The sequence below is a fragment of the Sinocyclocheilus anshuiensis genome, unplaced genomic scaffold, assembly GCF_001515605.1.
Source record: "Sinocyclocheilus anshuiensis isolate Anshui unplaced genomic scaffold, SAMN03320099.WGS_v1.1 scaffold937, whole genome shotgun sequence".
NCBI classification, from domain to species: domain Eukaryota; kingdom Metazoa; phylum Chordata; class Actinopteri; order Cypriniformes; family Cyprinidae; genus Sinocyclocheilus; species Sinocyclocheilus anshuiensis.
In genome coordinates this window covers 169,005-183,276 of record NW_015554129.1, presented here as the reverse complement: position 1 = coordinate 183,276, position 14,272 = coordinate 169,005, and the positions used below count along the sequence as shown (strand labels likewise).

The window sequence follows — 14,272 nt, the reverse complement described above, 5'->3', positions numbered from 1 at the left end:
GTGTGTGTGTGTGTGTGCGTGCGCGCGCGTGTGTGTGTGTGTGTGTGTGTGTGTGTGTGTGCGTGCGTGCGCGTGTGTGTGTGTGGATTTTAAAAACCAGGTACCACATCAGATGTAACTGTTTGAGTACCACGTTGACATTGCCTGCAAGTAAACATGAGATGATGTTTGTAACATTTTCTTCTGTAATCTGAAGTATTTCAAGTTGAAAAAAAGATATTCAATGGACAGAAAAATGTAAAGCACTTTAATTATTATAAAAACTCATCTCCGTCTTTTGTCCAGCCCAAAGCTCTTGTCGCTGGTTGAGCCATGTGGCAGAGTTCTGGCTTGGTTGGGATCTTCAGATGTCTCTATTAATCTAGGATTGCAGAAGGTATTTTAATACCCAATAAATTACAAACTTCAAATTGTCAGAATATCCACCATTGCAGTGTCATGTAAAGGCAAGCAGATTCCAGTGCTCTGGATTTAACAAAGTTGTTGTTGTTTTTCTGTCTGTTGAAATTCCCCACTATATCCTGCAGAAAAACAGCCACAAATCACAAGTATAATGTGATCACACACACACAAAAAACTTTGTTGCAAAGTAAAAATGTCTATGTATACTAAAAATAACATACTTAAGATTGCAGTAGAAGCCATGCAGTCAAGCACACTTTTAACAAATTGCATTCAGCACAAATTTGCGTTGATCTGCCTAATTCCTAATTTAAGAGGGCTAAAACAATATAGAAAGTAAATACAAATAGACAATGCTATAAATGGTCACAATTCATTCATAGTGAATTCCCCATCAGTGTACTTGTGTGATAATGGCTGCTTTAATTGCAAATGAATTTTGCATGAACGAACTTTTTTGTGGGTGCATGAATGTCATTTTGTGGCATACTGTTCCTCTAGCAGCTTTGTGCAGTTGCATTGACTCTCTGCTGTGTGGTTTCTGTCAGGCACGTGGAATGGCAACACTAAAGTGGCTGTGAAGACCCTCAAGCCGGGAACCATGTCTCCAGAGTCCTTCCTGGAGGAAGCGCAGATCATGAAGAAATTACGCCATGATAAACTAGTGCAGCTCTATGCTGTCGTTTCTGAGGAGCCCATCTACATCGTCACTGAGTACATGGGAAAAGGTCAGCCGTCGTTCTCATAGTAACAGTGAAGAGAATGGGTTAACTTGAGGACAGGCATGGAATGTATCTATTTTAGCAACACTGATGGGTTTTGTAGGCCTGACTGAAAAAAAAACCAATTAAAGATAAATCAGGATTGAAGGTTGATGTTCTAACCCTTAGAAATTGTCACTTGAGGACTCAAAACACTCTGCTGTATTGGACAGAAAGAAAAAGAAATTATAGTGGGCTAAATTGAATTTGAAGAGCTGTAATGGAGGAAGCAGACATTTAACCTAATACTGCTAGAAAACCTAATGGACAGTTGATGGAAAAATTCCTGAACTCCACACATATGTTATTCGGCATCAAAACTTAATTTAGGCAAGGCCATAATCCACCCTCTTAGAAGTAACAAGATTATAAGTAAAGCGATAGTCCCCAAAAATTTAAACGAAAGTCCATTTATTTACATTTAAGTTTAAACGGGTGTTTTTGTTTTGTTTATAGTGTATTAAAACCTGGACAAAGTTCAAAGTAAATCTCTCCTTAATCAGTGTAGTTGTTTGAAATTGGCTGTTTTAAATGAATGAATTTTGCATACGCTTTATTGAAGATTACGCAGGTACACTCTTAAAAATAAAGGTGCTTAAAAGGTTCTTCACAGCGATGCCATAGAAATACCATTTTTGGTTCCACAAAGAACCATTCAGTCAAAGGTTCTTTATAGAACCGTCTTTTTCTTACCTTTTTATAATCTGAAGAACCTTCTTTCGCCACAAAGAACCTTTTGTGAAACAGAAAGGTTCTCCAGATGTTAAAGGTTCTTTATGGAACCATTTAGACAAAAAAGGTTCTTCCATGGCATCGTGAAGCACCTTTATTTTTAAGAGTGTATGTGTGTACACGTGCTTATAGCAGCATGTCCCTTGTTTTGCTGAAGCTAACGTGTATGTTGTATGTTTTAGGAAGTCTTCTAGATTTCCTGAAGGACGGGGAGGGACGGGCACTCAAGCTGCCCAACATCGTCGACATGGCGGCCCAGGTACAGCAACATCATTTAAACCTGATCTACAGTGGTCCCAGAAAATATTTAGACACTACAGCCACACTTAAAAAACAGCAAACCACTATTTATTTCAAAGAAAGATAAAAAATAGGTATACTACTTAAAATAGTTTTTGGGGCCACTGAAGATCAATGATGTAACAAATACAGGAGGATGAAAATAACCCTGCTTTAAATCACTCAGTCTGAAAAGAATCTGTTCTGGCCCCTATTGTGTGTATGAAGTTATTGTTTTATTATATGTAGGTACCCTATCATGCTGTATCAGCACTGTAACCCACAGAATGCAATATTTCTTAGTTTGACCTCAAGTAGCTTCAGCACTAGGCTTTGCTCAGCAGATTTCAGTGTAAGTGTTTGTGTATTCAGGTGGCTGCAGGCATGGCCTACATCGAGCGTATGAACTACATTCACAGAGATTTGCGCTCTGCTAACATTCTGGTTGGTGATAACCTGGTGTGTAAGATCGCTGACTTTGGCCTGGCCCGACTCATTGAGGACAATGAGTACACTGCCCGACAGGGTAAGAAACGCACCATCTGGACACATACATATATGTATCCCCCCACATACACCCCCCATCCTAAAGAAATAGTTGAGTCTTTCATCATGTTGTTCCAGAAGTCAGCATTTTTCAGTGGAACACAAAAGTAGAATTGTGACCCGTGTAGTGTTGGGAATCGAAAATCGATTCCAATTCCAGAATCGGATACTTGTTGTAAAATTAAAAATTCGATTCCACCTATCGAGCCCTGTGCGCTTTTTTTTCTCTTCATCTGTGAGGACCCGACCAAGCGATCTGCCAGGACCTTGCTCGCTAATCTAAACCGATCTAAACGCTACAAAGTTTGGCTACATTTGCGATCAGAAACCAAAAAAGCTAAGTATAACAAATAGTACAGATCGCTTGACGGAGAGCGAAACTCAAGCGCTCAGTCAGCGTGTTTATCGAGTGAAAATCTGTGTTGAACGCCTCTCGCACATATACTGTCGTGTAAAATCTAAGAATTTATTAGCCAATGGCTAATGTTAGACATTATTTAGTCGCCCAGAGTAAGATTTAGTCGCATTTGCGAGTGGTTTACTCGCAATGTAGAGGGTTGCAAGAGAACATGTCAAAGCACTTTAATTTAATAGTTCGTTAAAGTTCGTGAACACGATTCAAACACCAACGTGATTCTATTCCTAAATGACAATGATTCGTCTGTTTCATTCCTCAACCTTTGACGTGTGCGATCAATGTTGTGATCACTTGGTTCATCCGTGCAGTGTACGATCACACCAGTGTGATTTGAACATTTAAATCTGCGTTCGCGCTGCCGTTGACCTAAAGAGAGCAGCTGTCATGAATATGAACGAAACCGCTTCACAGTCTTTTCGACCACACAATATCATTATATCTGTGTTACAAACATTCAAATCACAGAAGTACTGGGATAAAAGTTTATAGTTCAGATATAAACTCTGATGTGTACGGTAGCGATTAAAATAGAGTAAATGACCTTTTGAAAATAATTTGACACTTCAAATGAAGATTTATCGATTATATCGTTACGCCAGTAGGTGGCGAAAAGGGGCTGTTAAAATGTATTTGTCTTTGAATCATACGAGAGATTCGTTCAAGAACGCTGATTCATCCAGTAATGAAACAAGTACTATCTTGAGTGAGTCATTGAATCATTTATTCATAAATTACATGTGATTTTGTTTAGTTGTCTAATGTTTTTTCTTCAGAATCATGAGAGAACTACAAATTCCATTGGGGAAAAAAAAGAAAAGGAAAACTGAATTTATCCAGAATCATGCAGCTCTATTTTTGCACACAAACAGCTCTTAAAGAGTCCAGTTTTTATGTAGCCTTTTGATTTTTGTTCATGGTATTCAGCTGCAACTGAATGGTTTGCAAAAAAGGACACGGGATAAATGTTTGATATCATTTTTTAATCACATTGGAATCGAAAAGAATCGGAATCGGAATTGATCAAATTCAAACAATACGCAACCCTAGACTCGTGCTGGTAAAATGAGTCGGAATGCGCACGGGATCATTTTGAGCTACAGACAAAAAAAAAAAAAAAGAAAAGTGAAAAATTACGATTTTGGTCGAATTTCAGGTTTTCACAAAAATTAGTTCATTAAACCCTCGTCTAGCAATCCCAATGCTACAAATAGCAATTAAACATCTAAAATTATCTTTATTTGTACGTTTTCTGAGAGGAGTACTTTTTCTCTGCTCACTTCTCGCTCTGCTGCTGACTGATATATGAATCACGCACATAACAGCGCTTCCGCGAGCGCGATCCCATACATACACATACTGTATGTATATACAGAATTACAGTATTTGATTAGGCTATTCACGCAAACAAAATCTGTTATGTCTTAAGTGAACGTTTGAGTTACTGTTGGGGAAAAACTTTAAACATATTAGATCCATGCATTACAGTAGGACTTACTATTAGGGTTGCAAAAGGGTGGAAAATTTCCAGGAAATTTTGGAAACTTTCCAGGATTTTTTTTTTTTTTAATATTCCAGGTATTTTTGGAAAGTTTCCGGAAATTTACCAGAAATTTTCCACCCCTTTGCAACCCTACTTACTATATAGGCCGTCTGTCTCATTAATGTAAATCTAACAATAAAAGAAAAGATCACTGCTCTTGATTGAACTGCTTTTGTAGTTTTAATAATCAGTTTATTTGTAATGAACATACTGAAGTGATTTTTACATTTGATTATTTGTTTTACTTACTTGAATGCTTTTGTTTAGATGTGAAATGAAAAATGTGTTTCTTTCTTATATTTGTTCTACTGTTGTTGTTGTGTTTTTTTGCGTCTGTTCTTATTTTTAATAACAAAGGTAAAATAGAAAATGGCTATAATGTGATTATCAATATAATACAGTAATTAATATTAAGAAAGAAAGTGGATAAAACAATGCAATGTTGCTCAGTGATTTTGCTTTGGAACCTTCAGAAAACTTCAGCTTTTGCTTACTTCCTCGATTTCTAACGGGTGTAGCTCAGTCATTTTTCATCTGAGCTTTCGTTTGAAGGTCTTTTAATGGAGAATGTGACAATTTCATTCATTGTGCTCATTGTGACTTATTTTGCCAGCGCAAGTCGCAGTTTTTCTGAAGATATTATTTACAATATTCTAAACAGGGATGCACAGAAATGAATTTTTAACAAAATTCAAATCTCAGGTTGTTTGTTTGTTTGTTTATTAATTAATTATTAAATCTATTTAATAACACTCAAGTGAAAACCACTGCCAGATATGATTGTGTTCTATAGATAACATCTTAAAGTAAACACAAATGTATTATGGTTATTGTTAGATAGCTGCCCAGGCTGCAAGTTCAAATCCTGAAGAAGCATACTTTTATTAAAAAGAAAATAAAAACAAACAAGGAAATAGCACTGTGTTCTAGTCCATGTATATATGCTCCTCATTTTATTTTGTGATTTGAATAACTTTCCTCACACATTTTGGCGTCTCTGGTAGATAAAGAGGCTTTTCTCATTGGCAGACTGCTTATCCTGTTTCTGTGCTGCAGAGAGATAGCAGCCAAAGAGGCTGCGGGAGAGTTAGAGGACAGCGAGCCTCTTAGAAAAAGTTACCTGAAATATAGCAATTTCTTTTCAATAAAATGGCCAAGCAAAAGGAAGACCTGGTACAATCCCATGAAACTGTCTTGAATGTGAAATGTTCATCGCACACAAACGTTCTGCCACCAAACTGCCTGCATTGTTTGTGCCAAAATCCGCCATTCCTGAAAGCAAATCGTTTCACAATTGATTTGCAGGTTAATTAATCTTATACAGCAAAGAAGTCGCATTTCATATGGAATTGAGATTTGATTGGATTGTGAAAAGTGAACTCTGTTATTATCGGTCAACACAGTATACATCATCAGAAAATAAAGGTTGTTTCAGAAGAGCAGCAAATTATTAAATCTTGGTGAAAGATTGTCTATACAGATTGTTTTAGAATAATGTGATCTGATGAATTGTACACAATAAGATATGTATTAAGAAAATAAATGTGAAGTCAGAGCGGTATGTTGTGGGCAGCGTTCCAACATATATAGTGTATCTCTGGTCTCTAATTATTTCCTGTCTCTTATTCTTCTGTCCATGTGAAAGACTTTGATTTTGATTTCATGATTTCAAAGTTTTTCATAGTTGGTAGCTGACCTTAAGAAAAGATATTCCAGTGCATGTTTATTTTAATACATCTCTTTCTTTCTCCTGTGTCTGTATCTCAGGGGCAAAATTCCCTATTAAGTGGACGGCTCCTGAAGCAGCTCTGTATGGGAAGTTCACCATTAAATCTGATGTTTGGTCTTTTGGAATCCTGCTTACGGAGCTGGTCACTAAAGGCAGAGTTCCATATCCAGGTAAATCTGGGTGATCCCTAGACGTATTGCAAAATTAATATAAAGTTCTGTTATGAAACTCTAGATGGCGCAGACTGATAGGTTCTAACTCAGTCTGACATAATGACATCATTATTCACTTGGTGCAGCCGATTGGTTTTTGTAGCATCAGCAGCCAATGAGCTTGCTGCTCAGCATTCAAATGCTTGGCCAGTTTTTTCCATAGCACACTTCAGAAACCCTCCACCTTCCCCAGCTCCACCTGTATAGATCAGCTACGGAGTTTTTTCATGTATGTTATATGTGCAGCAGCAGTATTTCTTACATGCTCACAGCAGCATGTTGTGGATGTATTGGCAGTAGCAAGTCTTGGTACTTGCTCTGCCGCAGCAGCGGAGCAGATCTATTCCGCCAAGACCAAACACATTAACATTGCCATGAATGTTATCTCTCTGAGAGATCATGTCAGAACTAACGTGACCTTCAAAATGACCTACATTTAAAATAGGTGTCTTTTGAAGATGCACTTTGTGATATTTCATCATTTCTGTAAACCAAAAGACTTGTCTAAACATTTAAAGGTGAAGGTCTTTGCTGTCACATACCCCAATTTCTGAGAGGCATGTCCAGTCTCGGATTTTATTTTTCCATTTTATTTCAAACTGACTCTGCTGCTGTTTCCACACCTTAAACGAATTTCTCTCAGACTCTTAAAAGATGAGATGCTGAAACTCTGATACATGATGAATTGCTGTAGATCTACACAAATTCTAGAAAATAAATCCAGTGATCTTGGCTGGAATGTAGGGTAGAAATGAAGGCGGAGTGTGAAATGCCATTGTGTCAACGCAGTATTGCATCATCCACAGATGTTTGCAGGCGTTTCTCTCTGTCTTGTTGAAATGTGGTCATGTCCCTCATGGTGATGATTAATCGTCTGGCTTCATAAGTGCAGTTCTGTTTCAAGATCCCTAGTATTTAGAAGCAGGTCTGATTGTCCTGCCCCCACCAAAGCTTCAGAAACGGTGATATTGCCTGGTTTGATTGACAGATTGAGTCTATGTTTTTATCTCCCCAGTCATTGTTGCAAAATGTACTTTGCAACATGAGTTCATGGATCTCTTTATTAGTGCTTCTGGTTCACATGTGACTACTTTTCAATGTGTCTATGAAAATACATCTTTCTGAAAACATCTTGGTAACAAAAAGCTCATGCTCTGTTTATTTGAGCATCCCAGCTAGCTCACCATAGCAATGCTGGCTCAAACACCGCTGTGGGTTTGAGCAGAACTAACAAATTAAAGATGAGGGAGTGTTTGAGAATAGAGTTTCATTTATTTCAAATGTTATCAGTTGTATTTGGTGCCACTAATGGCATGGAAATTACACACACCTTTAAATGGTTAAATGGTCCTAAGAGGGATAGATGTCCATATGCATGTCTTCAGTTTCAGTGGTGGACGAAGTACACAAATCAAGTAAGAGTACAGATACCCTAGTGAAATATCACTCCAATAAAATGTTAAGTACTCCTTTTCGAGTGACGATTTCTTTAGTTTAAAATAACGAGAAATTTGAATTTTTATGAAATTTAGTGTAATGAATATCATGAATACATTGCAAAAATATTAATAGTAATCAGGTCACACTTTAGTTTGTTGATCACTTCTCACTATAAGCTGTTCACTATGACCTTTGCCTCAGTAAACTCCTGAATTGTTGCTTATTAATAGTTAGTTAGTAAGTTAGTTGTTAAGTTTAGGTTTGGGGATTAAGGGATCTAAAATATGATCATGCAGAATAAGGCATTAATATGTGTTTTATAAGTAATAACAATCAGCCAATATGCTAGTAATGTGTGCTAATAAACAATTAGTTAATAGTGAGAATTGTTGCCTAAACAAAAGTGCTTCCAATAATAATAAAAATTGTTTTCTTTATCAATTTTTGTCTTGATATCCAGAAATTACACAGCTTAGTATTAGTTTACTGTGAGTGAGAAACCCTGGGATTTCCAAATGAAGACAGATAGCTGAAAACGGCTTATTGTTCATAATATATATTTAGCTAAAGTTAATTTTATAGCAAGTGTTCTCAGCTCTGGCCCTCAAGTTTAGCTGCAGCCCTAATCCAACTCAAACTAATTGAGGTCTTCAGGATTACTAAATGTGACCCTGGACCACAAAACCAGTCATAAGGGTCAATTTTTTGAAATTGAGATTTATACACCATCTCTGAATAAATACGCTTTCCATTGGTGTATGGTTTGTTATGAGAGGACAATATTTGGCTGAGATACAACTATTTGAAAATCTGGAATCTGAGGGTGCAAACAAATCTAAATATTGAGAAAATCGCCTTTAAAATTGTCCACATGAAGTTCTTAGCAGACAGAATTAAGTTTTAATATAGTTACGGTAGGAAATTTACAAAATATCTTCATGGAACATGATCTTTACTTAATGTCCTAATGATTTTTGGCATAAAAGAAAAATCTATAATTTTGACCCATACAATGTATTGTTGGCTATTGCTACAAATATACCCCAGCGACTTAACACTGCTTTTGTGCTCCAGGGTCACAAATAGTTACAGGCAAATGAGTTTGATCAAATTTGGACAGTGTACCTTGGGAACCTGCTTAAAGAAAACTCCTTTATAGCTTTGTCTTCCTAGATGGCACCCATGAAATCTCTAAGATGAACATACTTGACAGTATTGTTGTGCTAAAACTCATGCGTGGTTTTTGCTAGGGATGAATAACAGAGAGGTACTGGAACAAGTGGAGCGTGGCTACCGGATGCCGAGTCCCCAGGACTGCCCGAGCTCTCTTCACGAGCTGATGGTTCAGTGCTGGAAGAAGGACGCAGAAGAGCGGCCCACCTTCGAGTACCTGCAGGCCTTCCTCGAGGATTACTTCACTGCAACCGAACCTCAATATCAGCCCGGAGACAACATCTAAACCCAGCCTCCTGGGCCCACCCTGATCTCATCCTCCCTGAGTCGTCTCAAGTGGCCTCGACTCCCTCCAGACCAGAGGCATGTACAGCTTCATGAGTTCACCTGAGCTCCCCTGCGGCTCCACACGCACTAGTCGCCTGAAGACTGAACCGTTTGCACAGACTTTGAGGGGTGTAAACACGAGCGAGCTGGGGAGGCCGACAGGGGGAATTGTGGGTAAAGTTGGAAGGGGAGGAAGTGGAAAGTTGTGGCCATAACCATTATAATGATATGAAATCATGCCTGTATTCAGTGTAAATATGAGATGCTTGTTTAAGGTTTATTTTTTAGTTTGTTTTCATTCAGGGTTTTTTGTTTTGTTATCCCCGCTCATCTTTTTTGTGTTGCTTTGCAAAGAAGCAGTTTTGGCCGCGTTGAGGAACCCGTGGAACGAGTGTTGAATTTGAGAATGTTTGTGGTTTGTTCATTTTCTCCTCTGCTGACGAGATCATGTTCCAAATGGAGGAATAAAAATGCAAAGTCTTTATTATTCTAGTGGTTTTACCTGCAGAGGAAATTGGTTTCTCACAATTTCTTTAATTTATTTTTTGATTGTTTTTACGTTGCTTAAGATACTAAATTGAATTGACATCCTCTCCAAATTATTAGATGTTAACCTAATGTAACAAATCATTATTTTACACACATTGTACATTTTTGTGTTTCTAGCCAAATGTTAAAGACTGCCATACATCAGCATATCTCCACAGAGAAAATGCATTGTAGGCTATTGTCAGAAAAAAAGTAAATAAAAAATTGGACATTTTTGGGGTACAACAGCATGTCACTGGGGCAGTACCCTCAAAAGAACAACTTTGTACCTTATCTACCTCTAAAAGGTGTGTTTTAGTATCTTAAAGTAGTCATATGTACCTTTAAGGTACTACTACTGTTTAGGTCTAAGTAATGTACAAAGTTGTCCTGCTGAGGATTCGCTCTTGAATTTGTTCATGATATTTAGACATGACATTATGGTGCCTTGGAAGCCAGTCTGAAACCAGTTTTCAGAAATGTGGTTTGTTAAGTCATTGACTGACTGGGCAGCGAGTAAGCAAAGCAGATGTCTTTGGTTTCGGACACGGCCTCATTCAAATCAGATCAGGTTCTAACTGGTCCCTATCCTCATGTGCCGTTTCTTCTGTTCTCCATGGAGGACACTTTTAAAATGTATTTGTTTCAATGTATTTTAATTCATCTAGCATAAATCTATATGGAACTGTTTGGATTTGGATCAAGGGAACACTCCAAAGTACCATTTCCCTCGTTGGTTTGTACAGTGCTCATCAGAACGTCTTTAAAACCCCTCACCTGCATTTCATTTGGTTTAACAGTATCGTAAGTGTCAGTAATCACCTCAAAATTGCCATTATCATTTTTTTTTAACATGCCATTTTGTTAACATTCCCCATTTGGAAATAAAAATACAATATTTTACACTCTTTACAAGCTTTACTCGTCTTTCTTATTACCAGTTAAAGCAGCACTATGTAACTTTTGGCGCTCTAGCGGTTAATAAACAGAACTGCACACATCCCGCGGAAGAACATTCCAACCGGAGCTACTTCTCTAAGTTTATTTCTATGGCGATTCACGCAGGTATGTGTTCCTCCGCAGCGGTGACGACCCGACCAGGCTACAATAGTCCAAATATAAGTACTTATTATAAGTGTACCGTAGTGATTCGGAATAAGACAAAAACGCGGTTTGGAAGATGCATTCATGGGGTACTCGCTCATTATATACATTTTGCAAATTTCGAACACAGAAAAAGTTACATAGAGCTGCTTTAAAAGCTAAGGCGGTTTCAAGCTGCATATTTATTTCTCTGCTTATTTTAACAGGTTGCAGCATTCGTTCGCACTATGCCCCTAAGCAAGTAAAGTTTCTGTGTTGAGCTTATTTTTGCCATTGGTAGTGTACTGAACTCAGCAGAAAATAAGTAAAAAATTCATTTTACACTTATTTATCAACAAGCTTTTACAATACAGTCGTTTAAAAATATATATATATATAAAATAGTGGCACATAATACTTATTACTCATTTTGTCCTATAAGATTTTAGTCGTATGGTAGTATTTTTATTAGAGAGCTGCTAGAACGTTATTCCATAATGGGGGAAGCAGAATGTCTGACTGAACCTATGCTGCACACAGAAGTAGGCTACTGGGGCCCTCAGGATAACAACGCCAAAGAAAAGAAACAAAAGTGTTAACATTAGCGTAGATGCCACTCAATGCTGGTTAGGACATATACAAAAGATCTGACTAAAGCTGTGGTCACATTTACTATTGCTTAGCGAAGGAAAGACCAGATGTGACTATAAAAGGTAACACTTTATTTCACAGTGTCTTTGTTACATGTTACATTTAGAGAGCTGCTAGAACGTTATTCCATAATGGGGGAAGCAGAATGTCTGACTGAACCTATGCTGCACACAGAAGTAGGCTACTGGGGCCCTCAGGATAACAACGCCAAAGAAAAGAAACAAAAGTGTTAACATTAGCGTAGATGCCACTCAATGCTGGTTAGGACATATACAAAAGATCTGACTAAAGCTGTGGTCACATTTACTATTGCTTAGCGAAGGAAAGACCAGATGTGACTAAAAGATAACACTTTATTTCACAGTGTCTTTGTTACATGTTACATACTGTTATATTAATAACAATAAATTATGCATAATTACTGTACATGCAACTAACTCTAAACCGAACTTAATAGGTAAGCCACTGGGAAGCTAGTGGAGCAGAAGACGTGGCAGAGCAGAACAAGCAGGTAAAGCTGGACAAACAGAAGACCGTGGTGGATGCAGGAGATAGTTAGCAGGTTCTGCCAGAGCAAGTGAAGAGGAAGAGCCAGATGAAGCTGATCTCTTCACAGACTGCCTTCCATTCATCCTCTGCATGAACTCAGGATCATTGCTAACTTGATTCAGCTTAAAAATGTAAGGTGGCAACTGATTTTTCATTGTGTGTGATCCGTGATGGAGCCGAACACATCTTGACTCTACACACACGCAGTGTTGGGGGTAATGCATTACAAGTAACGCGAGTTACGTAATTTTGCCAAAAATATAACTTTTTTTATATTAAAAACAAACAAGCAAGACCTGGCCAGATTTTAAAAAGTAACGCAAAAGTAACGTAACACATTACTTTCCATAAGAAGTAACTAAGTAACGTAATTAGTTACTTTTTTATGGAGTAACGCAATATTGTAATGCATTACTTTTAAAAGTAACTTTCCCCAACACTGCACACACGTATATATTTATATTATTTATATTACAGATAAACATATTTAATATATAAACATAGCATATTTTTCTTAAATATATACATGTATGTGTGTATTTATATAGACATAATAAATATACACAGCACACACACATATATTAGCTAAACAAAAACTTTTATTTTGGATGCGATTAATCGCGATTAATCGTCTGACAGCACTCATTTTAAGAAACAAAACAAACAAATCTTGGTGTGTCGACCGGAGAAGCGGCCAGTCGGGGGCAGTAAATAGCGGTCAATGCCTATAGCACCTTTAACAGAAGAAGAGGAATGTCCTCTGTTTAGAGATTTCAAACATGGGCTCAAGAGTAACACGCCTGATGAGAAACTTTAATATAGAGAATCGCGCTCACCGAGAAATAAGCAAGACAAAACCTAAAGCAGCACCTCGACATCCAGCATCCAGCAGTAGTCCACGAGAAGACATCGCCGGTGAGAACTGCTAGATTACTGACATTACATCATGAAGATCCTTCTAGTGGTGAAGGATCATACCGCGTGTCTTTTAGAAGAAATATGACTTGTGAATATGGTTTATTACAGCCATGAGGGGAAATACATAACCGCTCGAAGACTCCCAGACAGATTTCGTTATTTAACTTAAAATTGTAATGCAAATTCTATATATGTGATGGTGTTAATGAACCTGCTTATTGCACAAACATAAATATGTGAACACCTCCTATTAATAAAGGGGTTTGAATAGTACAGTGACAACCAATCTTAATGCTTGTCATACAATGACAGCCCTTAACTGTAACGGAAGTCTTTTTCTTTTCTATTTATGTCCTTGAATATCGAGACAAAATATCTGAACTATTATTAATAGTAATGTTATGTAATGAAAATAAATTGATCGTGCTACATTCTATGGAAGTGAAGACTGTCATAACTGTAAAACAATATGACAACTGGTTTATTTTATAAGAAAACACTATAAATAAGCACACTGTATACCATAATGCAGTTTCATTTGTATTCTTGTCTTTTCATATTGTTCATCTACTTTAGTTTTTTTGATCACAGTGCTGTTGAAAAAAACAGCATATGCTGGTTAGGTATGTTTTGAAGCTGGGATGCTGGTTTGAGCTGGTTTATGCTGGTCCTTTGCTGGTTTAAGTTGGTCATGTGCTGGTCCTAAGCTGGTCCGACCAGCACATGACCAGCTAAGGACCAGCATAAACCAGCAAAGGACCAGCTTAAACCAGCAAAGGACCGGCATAAACCAGCAAAGGACCGGCATAAACCAGCAAAGGACCGGCATAAACCAGCAAAGGACCGGCATAAACCAGCAAAGGACCGGCATAAACCAGCAAAGGACCGGCATAAACCAGCAAAGGACCGGCATAAACCAGCAAAGGACCGGCATAAACCAGCAAAGGACCGGCATAAACCAGCAAAGGACCGGCATAAACCAGC

At 37.7% G+C, this 14,272-nt stretch overlaps 2 protein-coding genes across 6 annotated transcripts in view; both read left to right on the top strand.

Annotated features, from left to right (window-relative positions):
• Window positions 1-10,838, top strand: part of fynb (FYN proto-oncogene, Src family tyrosine kinase b) — an 86,453-nt gene extending 75,615 nt beyond the window's left edge. For all 5 annotated transcript variants that reach the window (XM_016462788.1, XM_016462787.1, XM_016462784.1 and 2 more), the window contains 5 exons: window positions 951-1,130; window positions 2,078-2,154; window positions 2,547-2,700; window positions 6,446-6,577; window positions 9,310-10,838. In XM_016462788.1, coding sequence (XP_016318274.1) covers window positions 951-1,130; window positions 2,078-2,154; window positions 2,547-2,700; window positions 6,446-6,577; window positions 9,310-9,518 — 752 coding nt within the window. In that variant the 3' untranslated portion in view covers window positions 9,519-10,838. The remainder of the gene's footprint in view (window positions 1-950; window positions 1,131-2,077; window positions 2,155-2,546; window positions 2,701-6,445; window positions 6,578-9,309) is intronic.
• Window positions 10,839-13,059: 2,221 nt separating this feature from the next.
• LOC107670239 (NADH dehydrogenase [ubiquinone] 1 alpha subcomplex assembly factor 4-like) overlaps window positions 13,060-14,272 on the top strand; it is an 11,033-nt gene continuing 9,820 nt past the window's right edge. The window contains exon 1 of the mRNA XM_016462775.1: window positions 13,060-13,285. Coding sequence (XP_016318261.1) covers window positions 13,150-13,285 — 136 coding nt within the window. The 5' untranslated portion in view covers window positions 13,060-13,149. The remainder of the gene's footprint in view (window positions 13,286-14,272) is intronic.